Here is a 16,619-nt window from a genome sequence, read left to right as displayed (position 1 = left end):
GGTTTGACTTAACAAGATCATGCAAAACAAGACCCGATATCTCACTGCAGTGTTACTTCTGAAGTCATTATGTCTTATATCAGGTGTAAAGACATATTCTGAGACAAATATACTTGGCAAGATTTTGAGTTTTTGTAGTGCACAAGCTATTTCTGTAATGTGGTAACTATCATGATAGTCATTATCAATTGTTGTATACAGTATCTGTCTGTGTTTTAATGCAAGTGAGTTGCTTTACTTTTTTTTTAGGGCAATACCAATTAGTCACAAGTTAAAAAGCTCTGTATTTACTATTTAGCATTAGGCACATCCAAAAGCAACAAGTTAGCCAGAAGACCTTTACTTGAAATACTATGTACTGTACGGAGTAACAGCTTTAAGTGCATTGTTGTGCACAAATCAACACCCTTCTTACACAGTGCTTAATGCATTCCTAATTTATAAAAATAATGTAAATATAGGAAAAGAAACATTTGTATGAAAAGAAAAAATGCAAAAATTACAATATTTACAGTCTTTAGGGGGAGCTCACTAACCCTGATTATATGTGTTGTTTTACAAAATAATGTCTTCATTACTTGTATTAATGAAACACCTGCTCACGTGGCAGAATAATCTCAAACCTGGAGGAGACAATAACATCCAACAAATCTTACTTTTTAACAGAGTATTCCAGATAGCTGCTCCAGGTTATTTAGAATCATGATACAGGCTATTGCAAGTGTCTGAATCAGATAAGGGGTGTTTACATGCGCAACACAAAAGCAGCATACTCCTTAAACCTTGTTAAACACTCATTTTCTATAGTTCTTTGTCATCTTAACTCTTGCAAACTGGGAACACATAAGGGAAGTGATATATATATATATATCAATACAATAAGGCAATTAACCTCGATTCTTGACTCCTACAAGCTACAAACAGAAAAAAATACGTAACGTAGCAACCAAGCTGGTGGTCATTGGTTTCCATCTAGCATTATAATTCAACACTGCTGCTAAATATAGTAAGTAATTGATTACATGCAGACACTGTGTGTGTGTGTGTGTGTGTAATATGTTCAGTTAAGTTCCTCAAGGTATCCAGTTAAACTGCTTTGAATACAGATGAGATTAAATGGTACAGTAAAGTGTGTGAGGTGTGGGGTTCACTGGATGTTAAGTGTTGTGACTGCTGTAGGGACGAAGCTGTTTTTTTTAGTGTGAGTTTCGATTTTATGGAGTCAGGGGATGGAGCTATACGTGAAGCCACTAATGGGAATATTTCAGAAATATGGCCAATTAATAGGAGAAATCAGTGGATGAGGACATGGGAGTCAAGCCTTTGTAAATAAGAAGGAGAGAGAGGGAAAAGCAGGCTGCATTACATCATCACTGTTTATAAATTCAGATGATGTCTGACAAGTAGTGGTGGCAACGAGACAAGCCGCTGCTGCTGTCCAATATACATTTTAAACAGAACATGGCACAAGGCTAGCAGCTTAATCAGACGCATAAATAATGTATAAAATGTAATATTAAAAAATGCAAAATCAGGCTGCACAGTCCAGCTAAGAATAATTAAAAAAAACATAACCCTGATTTGTTTACAACAATACCATGCAGGCAGCTTAATTAATGAGAGTATTGAAAGTACATTTTGGTTGATCTTGCTTTATTTTAATATTTGTTGGGCCCACTTTTGCCTTTTATTGATTTAGGTAGAAATGGCAAAGAGAGGAAAATATCGATAACAACAACTTAGTGTGAACCTTTCGCCTTGAGAACATTGTGTGTATTGCTTATTTCTGCACTTGTTAGGGAGCTTGTTCGCTGCTAGTTTTGACAGCAGTGAAGGTCAGTGCTGCTCTCGTGTTATCATCTCTGACATAGCACACATATTGTTCTTTAGAGAATTGAAATCTATAACAACTTCCATTGTATGCTTCAGTAAAGTAAATGGGACACAGACACCCCATTCGATATAGGATCGATCTAATCAGATAGAGCAGTATAGATAGCTAAGACAGTTCTCAGCTCTCTTTCATTCTCTAGGGCTAGAAGTAGATCTCTGTCTATCTCTCTTTCTCCTCTCTTTCTCTCTTCTCTCTCTCTTCTCTGCTCTCTCTCTCTCTCTCTCTCTCTTCTCTCTCTTCTCTCTCTCTCTCTTCTCCTCTCTCTCTCTCTCTCTCTCTCTCTCTCTCTCTCTCTCTCTCTCTCTCTCTCTCTCTCAGCCCCCCAACTACATCACTACCATCGTGGTTCAGGTCCAGTGCTACAATGAGCTGGTTGGCACTGTCATCTTTCACGAGGTACGGATTGTTGTGAGGGACAAAAATGACAACAACCCTCGCTTTCAGCAGCCACGCTACTATGTTGCGATAAACGAGGTAAGGGAGCGACTCCTGTTGTTGTTTCTGCTGGACTTTTGTGACACTGTGTGCAGAATTTGAACTTATTTATGTAAGTGTTCTTGGGTGAGACTCTCACAGGAGGGCATAGTGACATGCTTTGCTGTCTATAGTAAGAAACTTTTTTTTTTCACTGCCAGTGGGGTCATCAAAGTTTAGAAGCGACTGACCAAAACGCCCCCTAATAAATCAAATAAGGTTGTCTACTCAATGTTATTGAGGACCATGACATCATACTACCTGCAGCCCTGAGGTGATACTTAGGTCTACTTAATTACACATTTTGTTATGTTTCAGTTTGATATTTGAAATAAAAGCAAGTTCAATATCTTCGTCTTTTACATAAAGTATGTACAATGTGGCTGCACAAACCAAGTGCTTCCCTGTGAGATGAAACAGTCAAGATACGTGTAATTTTCGCTTGACTTTTTATTCATTAAAACTAGCCAGGCATGACGGTATGAGGAATTATTTATGTTCATCTCGCATCAAAAACAGACCTGAATCACCAGCAATGATTCAAAACATTCATAAAATCTGTGCTTTCAGACTCCCGACAACTTGCCTCCATTGTCTACACTTTTTGTGTGCATTGTGTGTTCATTATTTCACAGTGTGTTTACCTTTTCATACTGTAAGCACAACAGTGAGTCACTCTGCATTGCTGTCAACTGCCCCCCCCCCTCTCCTGCCCACTGCCTGCTCCCGTTGACTCTGCTGAGGCCTCTGGGGAACAGCAGTGGTTCTCATACTTACTTTTTTGTTATTCTATAAACCTTCAGACTGCTGCTGACTGCAACATTTCCCCCTCTCTGATATATATTTTTTTCTTTTTGTTGTACTAATGCGCTGGAGTGGCAACAGTAATGGCCCTAAGCATGCGCTCACTGTAAGTACATGTTGGAGTCACAGTGGGCCATTTGAGCTGCTGACTTTTTATTTCCGCTCTTATATTTTCTTCTAGCTCACACCAGTTGGAACGACCATTTTCACTGGCTTCTCTGGGAATAATGGAGCTACGGATATTGACGACGGACCCAATGGACATATAGAATACAGCATACTTTACAACCCCAATGACCCGGTATATGGACAAGTCACACCATGATAAACACCCTCTACACCATTGTAAATGTCTTCAACAATCATGACTTATTGCTCACATCCACTTTTCCTTCTGTCTTATCATATAAACTCTCATTTTCTTTCAGGGATCTAACAGAACAGTGAGTGTTGCCAACACTCTTTCAGGACACATTATTCTGGCTGAGAGGCTAAACTATGAGGAGAGAACTCGCTACCTTGTTTTGGTCCAAGCCAATGTAAGTGACTTTTGTTTGCAAGTGTCAAGATCAGCAAATGCTCAATGTCAACAGATTAAAAGTAGGCCTTGATTGTGGACTTTCTTTTCTAAGATTGTCTACCTCAGCATTGCCCTTGAGGGTAATGAAGTATAAATGCACCTTAAACCATTTCTCAATATGTGATTTGTGTTCAGCCGCAGCAGCTGTATTAACAATTTGTTATTTGGAGCGTGGAAGTGCAGCACTCAAGGTTCTGTTTTTATTTATTGGCCTAAGACACGAACAGTTTTAGTTTTACCATATTTCAGATCTTTTAGTTATTTTAGGGGGCAAACCTTTTGAACTTGAAGTCAATTGCTTGCTGCTTAAATTATTTCAAATCCTTACACTGCATCATTTATTTTCCTCAGTGAAGTTTTAAAGCAAGGTCTGGTGCAATCTTTTCTGTTTCAAAATGTGGTCATCATTCAGTAAATAACTATTTTTATTTTTAGTCCACCAATCGTGGAATCTTGTTTCTTTTTTACACATTGATAAGAAGTCATTAGAGATCTCATTTGGCAGTCACTGTAAGGACATCACACTGACAATCTGTTTAACTCGCCTAATTGTAATTCAGAGATTGCTTACATATGTTTTATTCAAAGTGATTGAAGTTGTCTCTGACACATTCTGAAATAACCGTCTATACCAGAGCGCCCTTGCATATCAGAGTAACTATATATGCATAATTATGGATTTAATTTGAGGGATGCACTTTTCCTTCACACTCTGAAAATATTGTAAAACAAGTTCTGCTAATGATGCCAAAATGAGTTATAATGAAGGCAGCTTTATGCTCTTTCTCCAGTCCTTACCATATGTCAATAGGCAATGTCTGTGGACCAAGAGCCACCAGAAAGCCACTAGCCAGGAACGTGGATTTATTTAGAAGGCTGGGATTCAAGAGGTCACCACTCCTACATGTATGCTGGACAGCATTTAGCAGTTAACTCATGTCCTCTCCTCTCCATTTCCTGCATGAGGGAGCAAAAGACTCAACCCCTTACCCCGGCAAGTGGTCCTCCAGGGATACTTTACTTTCTCTCGCAAGAGGACGTCAAAGTAGAATAAGAAAGAAGTCATTGTATTTACTAGAACTCTGTGATGCTTGTGTCAAGAGTTCAATTACACTAACAGCGCAAATCTTTGTAGTTTGTAGTTTATAGTTTGCATCGTATTATCTTTTTCATTCTACTTCAATGACTAAGAGCCCTTTAACATAAGTGCTAATTAATATATAAAAAAGTATATTGGAGAAAACAGTGTATTGGATATTTTATGACAAAATGCTTCTTCAACCAATTTTTTTATAGTTATTTTTCTTTACAATATAAACACATTTGTCTTTCTGCACGAGTACTATTGTTATTTACCAGTGAAAATATGTTGACTGTTTTTACTGCATACAAGTATTCAATAATGTTCTACTTAAAGCATGGAAATGAATTTCAGCACCCATTTCCTGCAGCCAAACAAATGTAGAATAAAAACTGAATGAATGCATCACTGAGTTTCCATAACAGCCACAGCTGTAATATATGCTAAAAAACAGTTGCAGAGGTCTGTCGTGGTTTTAACATGTTATATTGATTTTAGCACGAGCAGTGTGTAGCCCCAGTGCACAAAGTAAGAAATCATCTGGGAGTTTAAAAGTTCAAATCGAAAAAAAAAACGTCTTCTTCCAGGACCGTGCTCCATACCCCCCGAACAGACGGACAGCTACGACTACTCTGACTGTGGACGTTCTGGACGGAGACGACCTGGGCCCCATGTTCCTGCCTTGCATTTTGGTGAACAACACTCGAGACTGCAACCCCCTCACCTACCGTGTTGCTATCCCAGAATTCACTGAACCGGTAAGAACCAGGCCGACAGGGGAGTGTGAACACGCTGGTTTTCCACAAGTTCATTTTAACACAAATTATTCCTGTTAATAGTATGTGCATGTTTAGTTTTTTTTGCACACAGGTCGTGTTGTATCTGTCGTGCTCTGGGTGCATGTGCATTGAGCCGCATCATTCATATTTGTCATATATGTGTGCTGCATATCTACCCTCCTGCTAAATGTTTCAAAATGCCACACATGTTAAAGAGCCTAATTGTCTGCTAACACCTTGTTGTTAGTCTCCTCAACTGGAGGCAGAGTTGTCTTTGTTGCTGTGTATCAGCATGGTGATTCCAGGAGCATTCTCTGGTCTGTTGGACCAGCAATTAGAGCTGAAGGCTGGGTTGACCTGGGATGACAGCCAAACACCCCTGGAATTCATATAAGTAGGAAACTAGAGGGGGAGGTGATTTGGCAGCTTAGATAAATAGTCTGAGGTGTTGCACAAATAGAGATGATGTCCATATCTATAAACGCTTCATCTTTGTCTGTAGAAATCTATATACAGTTGCAAGAAAAAGTATGTGAACCCTTTGGAATTACCTGGATTTCTGCATAAGTTGGTCATAAAATGTGTTCTGATCTTCATCTAAGTCACAACAATAGACAAACACAGTCTGCTTAAACTAATACCACACAAACAATTATATGTTTTCATGTTTTTATTGAACACACCATGTAAACATTCACAGTGCAGGGTGGAAAAAGTATGTGAACCCCTAGGCTAAAGACTTCTTCAAGAGTCATCCTGGACACCACCCTCTCTTTCCAGGCGCATGTCAAAGCTGTCACCAAATCCGCCTTCTACCACCTAAAAAACATTGCCAGAATCCAGCATTCTCTCTCTGACTCTGTGGCAGAAACCCTGGTACACGCCTTCATTACATCCCGTCTGGACTATTGCAATGGAGTCCTGTCTGGGATTCCCAGCAAAACCCTGGATAGGCTCCAATATGTCCAGAACTCTGCCGCCAGGCTTCTCACCCACACCAAGGCATGGCACCATATCACCCCCACCCTCATCCACCTACATTGGCTGCCGGTCAAGTCCCGGATTCAATACAAAACACTCATCCTCACGTACAAGTCCCTCCATACCCTCGCCCCCCAGTACTTATCGGACCTCCTCCATCCCTACACCCCTTCTCGGAGTCTGCGGTCCTCAGACACGGGCCTGCTCTCCATCCCCCGCTCTCGCCTCCGAACTGTTGGTGACAGGGCATTCAGTGTTGCGGCCCCCACCCTCTGGAATGCACTTCCTGCCGAGATCCGTAATGCTGCCTCCCTGGACATCTTCAAATTATCACTAAAAACACACCTGTTCACCCTGGCCTTCGGGCCCTAGCCCTTTTCTGGTCCCCTGGCTTTCTTTATTTATTTATTTGGTTTGCCCGTTGATTGTCTGTTTGTTTTGTTTGTCCACCATGTACAGCGACCTTGGGTCCCTTGAAAGGCGCTATATAAATATCATTTATTATTATTATTATTATTATTCAAGAGCTAATTGGAGTCAGGAGTCAGCCAACCTGGAGTCCAATCAATGAGACGAGATTGCGAGGTGTTGGTTAAAGCTGCCCTGCACTATAAAAAATACACACCAGTTTTACATTTGCTATTCTTAAGAAGCATTGCCAGATGTGAACCATGCCTCGCACAAAAGAGCTCTCAGAAGACCTACGATTAAGAATTGTTGACTTGCATAAAGCTGGAAAGGGTTACAAAAGTATCTCTAAAAGCCTTGATGTTCATCAGTCCACGGTAAGACAAGTTGTCTATAAATGGAGAAAGTTCAGCACTGTTGCTACTCTCCCTAGGAGTGGCCGTCCTGTAAAGACGACTGCAAGAGCACAGCGCAGAATGCTCAATGAGGTGAAGAAGAATCCTAGAGTGTCAGCTAGATACTTAAAGAAATTTCTGGCACATGCTAACATCTCTGTTGACGAATCTATGATACGTACAACGCTGAACAAGAATGGAGTTCATGGGAGGACACCACGGAGGAAGCCACTGCTGTCCAGAAAAAACATTGCTGCACGTTTGAAGTTTGCAAAAGAGCACCTGGATGTTCCACAGCACTACTGGCAAAATATTCTGTGGACAGATGAAACCAAAGTTGAGTTGTTTGGAAGGAACACACAACGCTATGTGTGGAGAATCCAAAGGGTTCACATACTTTTTCTTGCAACTGTATATAGTGCATGAAGAGATATGCAATCAATTACACTGTGCTGAATTATTATATTGGACTATAATAGACTTTATAAAGCTACATCACCTCAAGGTCCATTTAGTACTTCCTGTTTCAAGAGTATAACACACTTCTTTCTCATCAGCAGTCTGGATGGGTCTAGCTGACTGGATTGAACTGTATTGAATTGAATTGGATTGGACTGGAGTTGTAGACTGGATTTGATTGGGTTTTCTGGACTGGATTGATGTTGGCATTGTGGCGTCCTGAATGCAGGAAGATTTGGATCAGAGCCCGGCCCCAGTCTTTATCGAGTTTAAACATTGTCTGCGTCATCACATGGGTCCTCCTCAAGTTTCCTCAAACACACAGTTGGGAATTAGAAACTCTACATGCCCAAAGAGCGGAATGATCTTGTACCAATGTAAATACACAAGTAGTTTAACTACATTTAGCAGTAACTTCATGTCGTTTGAATACATTCATAACTGTATGGTGATTCAATTATAAACATTTATTTTTAACCTTTTTTTGTGTAGTTAACTACTGAAACTACAAACAACATTAGACCACAAAAGGATTTCATTTATCTTTTGTTTTGTTTACAATTGCTTTTCTGCTGTAATTTTAGATATGATATTTTTACCTCTACCCTCCGTGGGCACGTTTGATACATTTAGTGTTATTTATTCTGGCAAGTTAATTCATTTTTTTTCATTGACAATTGTATATTCTTCCAGTTTGTGGATAATAAGTACCACGTTATATTGTTGTTATTTAGTATTGTAGATTGAACAACAAATGTGTACCTTCGTAAGCAACACCAACTTAAGTATCCTAAAAGAATAGGATTGACATATCTAATAATTATGTTTTGTAGCAGTATTGGGAAAAGACTGAATCAAGTATGCTATTGTAATTGGTCGTCATGTTTCTAAAATTGGAGTCAAGCTGAATCAAATTTATCTGAGACGAGGGCGAGAGAGATTAAATAAAACGTAAATCTGCAATAATGACACAAATGGAACTATAAACAGTGGTTGAAAAATCAATGGTTGGAGGTTTAGTGCTAGAGGGAAAAGGGAGAGTAGTAAACAGAACAGTGTACACTGTATATACATGTAGGTGTATGTCTCTGCGCATGTGTGTGTACCGGAGCTGCCACCGTTGACTCACTTTGTTTGTCCAGACTTCCCTTTCAGAGTTTGCTCATAATGTATAATTTATGATAAAAGGTTTGCAGACTGCTAAGTATGCAGCTGCACAAACCAAAGCTTTTTCATTAGTGTGAGAAAATGTTGGTCTTTCTCCCTCTCTCTGTGCTTTCCACCTTCAAATATTGCATGGTTTCAAGCTACCAGCAATAATAAAGTCTGATGTGACATTTTCCTTTACTTTATATAAATGTTGTTCTCAAACATAATGTCTCCTCCATACATTCAGAGTTCCTCGAATTGTGAATTTCAAAAGAGGTATCTCTTTTTCTCCTTATTTGATTTTCATTAAAGAGTGATATTTAATTACTTTCTTTCTTTTCAAGAGTGGTCTAAATTAGCATTGCAGTTCTCATTCATAACACTCCGTTCGATGTCTCACTATGGGATGCGTCTCAACGCGTATGCAAACAGAAGCATCAATCTCATTACGCCAATCCTGATTGGCTGGTGATCTTGACGTCAGCGTCAGGGAATGACGCAGCGTCATTCAAACACCTCTTCTCGCTTCAGAGCACATCTCGAATTATCAGTAACCGGGCTAGCTTAACGGTCCACAGACTGAACCCAAAGCTAACATTCGGTCGACGGGCGCTTGCCGGTTACTTTTTTTTTTTTGCTTTGCAAGAAGACTGAACAATATTAACACACCAGTTAATATTGTAATCTGCCTCGCCGTTTCTTTCTGTCGAAATAACGGTAAGGTTTGATTTTTTTCTTCAAGCTAGTAACATAGGCTACCTGTTGCTAGTTTGTTCTTCCCTCCACACCGACACCACGGTAAAGAGGACGTTCTCTTTTCTCTCTCACACCAGAGGAGACAGAGATAAAAAAAAAGGTATTAACACACCAGTTAATATTCTTTAAAGAATAAAATCTACACAGTCACCTTTTTTCCTTTCGGACTAACGGCAAGGTTGGATTTTTTTCTCAGTAACGTACCTGTTACTAGCACGTCCACTCCACGCCGACACCCCGGCGAATGAAGATGGACCCTTCTCTCCCTCACACCAGAGGAGTCAGGGACTCGGAGGCTCGGCTATGCGGCTGCGGGTTTAAGATTTCAGGCACAGACTCACACCGGGTCTGCTCGTCCTGTCTCGGGCTGGAACACGCCCGGGAGGCTATCGATAACCCCGGCTCGTGCGGGCATTGTACCCGCTTCACCATTAAGAGCCTCCACCGACGGTTAGCACGCCAAGATAGATAGCTTGTCGGGACGGGATCCCCTCATGTCCGCTGATTCGCCGGCCGGCAATCAAGACATGGTGGCGTCCGCCGCAGAGATTGAGCCCCTGCGCTGTGTCAGACTGGGGCTCAACAACAGCGACAGCCGCTGAACCGGAGCCCCACGCCGTGTCAGGCTGGGACCTGGTGGCGGCAAGAGCCGCGAGAGCGGAGCCCCGCGCTGTGTCAAGCTGGGGCTCCCAACTGGACCTCACCATGGTTCCACCCGCGGAGGATGTCCTGGAGTTGGACTATATGGAGGACGAAGAGGATACCTCTGAGTTCCTCCTGTCTGACTCGGATGAGGATGACATCTTCGTTTTATCGGCTCAGGCTGCAAAGCCGGGAGCGATGTCCGCTCCCCCGGGCGAGAGCACACCAGCTTCGCCCGTCCTAAATATGGACTTGCAGGCCGTGTGTCAACGTGTGTCCAGGCTGGACATCCCATGGCCTGAAGTGGCCAAGGAGACCTCCAGATCTCGCTACGAGGGGAATAACTTGCCCCAAGCAGCGAGGACGAAGAGGCAGCTCCTTCCAGTCTTTCCGGAGATGCTGGACGAGGTGTCGGTCTCGTGGAGAGACCGTCCCTTTAGCAACAAGACCCCAATCCAGGGTGCCTCCTCCCTGGACTGTGACGGTATGGAGAGGCTCGGCCCGCTCCGCATGCCGCCCATGGAACCGCTGGTGGCAGCCCACCTCCAACCGAGGCTGGCTTCGACACCGAGCAGGAATCCCATGCTACCGGCAAAGGCAGACCGGTTCCAGTCAGCGATGACCGAACGGGCCTATAAAGCTGCAGCTTTGTCCGCCAGGGCACTCAACGTCTCCTCGCTGCTGACCGCCTACCAGGCGGAGCTCTGCGAAGACATGTCGAGCTAACCTGAGCCTGCCGTGTGGGACGAGATCGCAGCGATCACGGACATTTGCCTCCATGTGCAGCGCTGTGCAGTCCAAGCCACGGGCAAAGCACTGGGAATGATGGTGGTACAGGAGAGAGCCAGGTGGCTCAACCTGACGAACCTTCCAGACCGGGAAAAAGAGGATGTTCTGGACATGCCTATTGTTCGCGAGGGCATATTTGGCTCCGCTCTAGCTTCAATGCAGCTGAGATGCGAGTCAAAAAGGAAGGGAGACGAGGCTCTCCAGCTCTGTCTCCCCCGAAGGGTCCAGCTGCCACCTTCAATGGTCCCGCGGCAGGCCTTCACTCAAGCTGTCTCACATCCTGCCCGGTTCAAGATACCGAAGCAGCAGAGACCGCAGCCCGTCCCGGGTCCCCAGCCCAGGCACGAGGCAAGAGGGAGCTGGCCAAGAAAATCTCCGGTTCCGGCAGCTGCCGCTCAGGCGCAGCCGACCCAGGTTTTCAGCCACCAGGCAAGGAAGAAGAAGCAGGCGGCCTGACAGCCTCCTCTCCTCTCCTCGATGAAGGAGCTGGAAGTTCCCTGTTCCCCAGCTCCAGAGCACGTTCCAGTGTTAGATGCTCATGTGTTTTCGGGGTGCCACCATGCCCCCATCTTCCCGCCACCTCGAGTGATGCCAGAACGTCATCCTCAAGTTCGTGCCATCAGGGAAATGGACTTAACATCGAAGACAGCAAGTTCCGCTGCCTGTTTAAGTCACACAAACACATGTCATCATTGTTGTTTCAGAATAAATCATTTTCCACTGTCGTTTCCAGGCTTGAAGTCAAGGGCGTAGTCAATAAAAATGAAAAGAAAAACCTCTTTTGAGAGCAGCTACGGCCTCTCTCAAAAGGCGGACAATAGACGGGATTGTGAAGGCACCACCGCCACGCGCATGCGCAGTGTCGGCCGGGGTTGTCAACCTGGGGTACCACCGTGTTCAGACACTAGAGGGCCCCATAACACAACAAATAGAGACACTGAGGGCAGACGACAGAGCTGTGACATCTCCGCTCGCTTTGAGAAGCGACAAGTGGAGGATGCTCACAGATTCTGCTTGGGTTTTCAAGACAGTAACACGGGGCTACAGGCTCCAATTCGCTGTCACCACCCCTCACTTCTTGGGCATTCTGTATTCACAGGCCCGGGGAGAGTCGGCCCATATTCTAGAGCAAGAGATTTTCTCGCTACTAGAAAAGAAGGCTATATCGATAATACCCGCCGAACAGAGTCAGAGCGGCTTTTATTCCAAGTATTTCCTCGTTCCCAAACGGGGAGGGAACGGAATTCGGTCTATACTAGATTTGAGAGCTCTGAACAAATATCTCAAAGATACAAATTCAGAATGCTCACTCACACATCTCTGTTGCGTCTCGTGCGCCAAAACGACTGGTTCACATCAGTCGACCTGAAAGATGCGTATTTCCACATCCCAATATATTACCCACACAGGAAATATCTGAGGTTCGCCTTTCAGGGTGTCTGTTACGAGTACAGAGTACTTCCCTTCGGTCTGTCTCTCAGCCCGCGAGTGTTTGTACGGTGTACGGAAGCCGCGATAGCCCCGTTAAGACAACAGGGTATTCGCCTGGCAACTTATCTGGACGATTGGCTCCTTCTCGCACAGTCGGAGCAAGAGGCTATTACGCAGACGAATGTCCTCGTAAAACACCTGCTCGACCTGGGTTTCGTAATAAACATAGAAAAGAGCATGTTGTCCCCAGCCCAGACTGTACTCTTCCTGGGCCTACGCCTGAATTCGGTGCCCTTTACAGCCCGCTTGTCAGCAGAGAGAGTGAAAGCCTTCATGGCTTGCCTCGCTCATTTCCAGCCACGCAAATATGTTCTCTTCAGGTCATGTCTGCGGTTGCTGGGGCTCATGGCGTCAGCCATTCTGGTGGTACGACTGGGACGCTTACACATGAGGGAGTTTCAGCGCTGGGTAGCTGCCCTCAGACTGGACTCCGTGCGTCATGGCGCGCGGAGAGTGATGGTCACTATGAAATGCGTAATGGCACTGCGCCACTGGCTGCACCCGACTTTTCTAGTACGGGGCGTGCCTATTGGTGCTGTCCTATCGCGGAAGGTGGTCACCACAGACGCATGTCTGACGGGCTGGGGGGGTATATACGAAGGTCGACCTGTGAGGGGTCTCTGGAGCAGAGACCTCCAACGGTCACACATAAATTATCTGGAGCTTTTAGCGGTGTTCCTCACCCTGAAACGCTTTCTGCCTTTTCTCAGAGGACATCATGTCCTCGTGAGGACAGACAACACGACCACAATATCGTATATAAACCGCCAAGGGGGTTTGCGTTCTCTCCAGTTACACATGCTGGCACGCAAACTGATCTTATGGAGCTGCGGACGTCTCCTCTCTCTGAGAGCGACGCACGTACCAGGAGTGATGAACCTCGGGGCGGATCTGCTGTCCAGAGGTGCACCACTAGCCTATATGCAGACTGGACTCTACATCCAATAATTGTGAGTCAGCTGTGGGTGCGTTACGGCCGAACCGCGGTAGATCTGTTCGTATCAAAAGAAAATGCTCAATGTCAGCTGTTCTTTTCAATGCGCGATTTAAACGCACCGTTAGGCGTGGACGCGCTCGCGCACGTTTGGCCTCCGGTCCTTCTGTACGCGTTCCCACCCCTGGCTCTGATACTCCAAACTCTGGCCAGAGTGAGAGAACAATGCCACACACTTATCCTGATAGCTCCGCACTGGCCTGCAATGTACTGGCTGGCCGAGATATATCAGCTGCTGTGCGGGCAGCCGTGGCAGCTCCCACTACGCAGGGACATACTTTCCCAGGCGGGGGGGACGATCTTTCACCCACACCCAGAGCGCTTGGCACTATGGGCCTGGCCCGTGAGTGGTACAATCTGAATACAGTGGGACTCCCTCAGAAGGTGATAAACACTATTCAGAGTGCAAGAGCTTCCTCCACCAGGTCTCTCTGACTGTAAGTGGAGGGTGTTTGAGGAGTGGTGCCTTCAAAAAGGACACATCTCTTTTCAATGTCCTGTCGGGGTGATTTTATCATTTCTACAGGACTTAATTGATAAACACAGAGCTTTCTCTACGATTAAAGTGTACCTGGCTGCTATTGCTGCATGCCATGTGGGCTTTGAGGGAAAGACGGCTAGCCAACATCCTTTGGTCTGCCGTTTTATGAAAGGGGCTTGCAGGCTCCTCCCTGTTTCCAGGTCACTGGTGCCCTTATGGGACTTGGCAGTGGTTTTAGATGGGCTCACTCGACCTCCATTTGAACCCCTGGAAGAAGCTGACATGAAACACTTGTCACTGAAGACAGTGCTGTTACTGGCTCTGGCATCTGCCAAGCGAGTCAGTGACATTCATGCGCTCTCTGTACATCCTTCATGCACTCAGTTTGCCCCGGGGCAAACGAGAGTGTTGCTGAAGCCCAACCCTGCCTTTATACCTAAGGTGGTTGGCTCATGTACCCCCATTGACATTGTGGCATTTCCTCCGCCGCTGTGTTCCTCTGAGGAACAGCGGCCGAATTCGCTGTGTCCAGTTCGTGCTTTACGCATCTATATGGACAGGTCAAAAGAGTTTCGTTGTAATGACCAACTCTTTATATCCTGGGCCAGATCCCTTATCTCTCTAGGGCTCTGTCCTGGGCTAACCCTCAGAAGGGCAAGCCCGTTACCAGGCAACGGCTCTCCCACTGGATTGTGGAAGCGATTGCTCTGGCTTATACGAGTCAGGGTTTGCAGGCACCAACGGGCCTGCGTGCTCATTCTACTCGTGGACTGGCTACATCCTGGGCTTTGTTCAAGGGTGTTTCCATCCAAGACATCTGTGCAGCAGCGAGCTGGTCCTCGCCGCTCACTTTTGTCCGCTTTTACAGGCTAGATGTCTCTGCTCCAAGTGTGGCCCGCGCAGTGCTGGGCCCCGTGTTGAGACAGAGTTCTGCCTGTTAAGTTCTGGTTGTTTTGGTGATTTTCGAGATAAGCATGTCTAGCAATACGGGAGTTTCAATATCCCATAGTGAGACATCGAACGGAGTGTTATGAATGAGAACTATAGGTTACTTACGTAACCCCAGTTCTCAGAGTAACATGAAGTGAGATGTCTCACCAGACGGCCCTTCTTGCTAAGGTGAAGCGAGAAGAGGTGCTTATTTTGAATGACGCTGCGACGTAGCACAGGCTACTTAAAGGGTGGGTGGATTCCCTGACGTTGACGTCAAGATCACCAGCCAATCAGGATTGGCGTAATGAGATTGATGCTTCTGTTTGCATACGCGTTGAGGCGCATCCCATAGTGAGACATCTCACTTCATGTTACTCTGAGAACTGGAGTTACGTAAGTAACCTATAGTTTTTGCTGGTGTTTGATTTATCTCTATTCTGCAGTGTAACCGTTCTGCTAACATATCTGTCCACGGGGAGATTTGTCGTCTCATAATTGATGAGTGTATTGTAATTAATCACAATGGCTAGACAGGCATTATTTAGTTGATCTGTATTTATTTTTTGCCCTGGGGGGATATAATGTGGGCTCTGGAGTCCACTGGATAATGACTGTTGGAGGAGAGTATTATAGCTAATCATCATTGTGCAGCGCTAGAGGGATTTGATTTAGCGCACCTCCAGACATTGTAAAAGCGAGAGGGTTAGTAAGGGGGGGGGGGATGTAAGGATTACTTCAGAGCTGAGGGATATACATGTACCCCCCCGAGAAGGGGTTATTCCTGCCAGAGAGATGTTAGCCATGTGTCTCTCTACATTAAGGAAGTTTAGCTCAGGCCTCTTAGCATACTTACGCATACTCTATCTGCCATATGGAGGCATTTTGCATAAGAGATGTATTCATAAATGTGATGCGCTAAACATATTTCCACTTAGCCATATGTTGGAGCAAAGGTATAGATGAAGAGCTGCGTAAATGAGAGCTCAATATGTTTGAGTGTGCATGAGCAGGAAAAGGTAGCCTACAGCACTGCAGATTAACCTTGATGCGCAGCTCGATATGGTGTATTTAGAAGCATAATGATGAGAAAGGGATCTAATGAATTGCTTATTAATGAAATATACCAATAATTGACCCGTGTGCTTCGGACTTTGACTGCTAATGTAATTCCCTGCAGGTCATTGGTTCTTCATTTTATATCAGAAATATTATTTGCATTTCTTCCTAATATTCAGTTTACAAGGAGGCCAGTCGCAGCAGCTCCTCTGATCCTACTTTAAAAGTAGGAAACCGTTTTTTGGGTCAGGAAGAGAAGTCCACAGCAGCTTCTCTAAGGAGCTGTTTTTATCTGGAGTAGCACCGTTGCAAGTGATATACAACACGTCACATAAGATTACAGAGCAGACAAAATAATGATAAATAGGACATAATGTGTTTTTCGGGGCTGCTGATATCCTTTCTAAGTGGAATTTCACTAAAAATCCCATCTCTGAATAATAATGCTCTCAAATTTATTTCAGGAGACAATG

At 44.7% G+C, this 16,619-nt stretch overlaps 1 protein-coding gene across 1 annotated transcript in view; it reads left to right on the top strand.

Moving 5' to 3' along the window:
- LOC117560761 (protocadherin-15-like) overlaps positions 1-16,619 on the top strand; it is a 281,857-nt gene that overhangs the window by 152,033 nt on the left and 113,205 nt on the right. Inside the window, 4 exon segments of the mRNA XM_034237763.1 lie at positions 2,213-2,368; positions 3,354-3,473; positions 3,601-3,711; positions 5,421-5,591. Coding sequence (XP_034093654.1) covers positions 2,213-2,368; positions 3,354-3,473; positions 3,601-3,711; positions 5,421-5,591 — 558 coding nt within the window.

The sequence above is a fragment of the Gymnodraco acuticeps genome, unplaced genomic scaffold, assembly GCF_902827175.1.
Source record: "Gymnodraco acuticeps unplaced genomic scaffold, fGymAcu1.1, whole genome shotgun sequence".
NCBI classification, from domain to species: domain Eukaryota; kingdom Metazoa; phylum Chordata; class Actinopteri; order Perciformes; family Bathydraconidae; genus Gymnodraco; species Gymnodraco acuticeps.
Note: the sequence above shows the minus strand (reverse complement) of the source record. Positions and strands in the feature narration are given on the sequence as shown.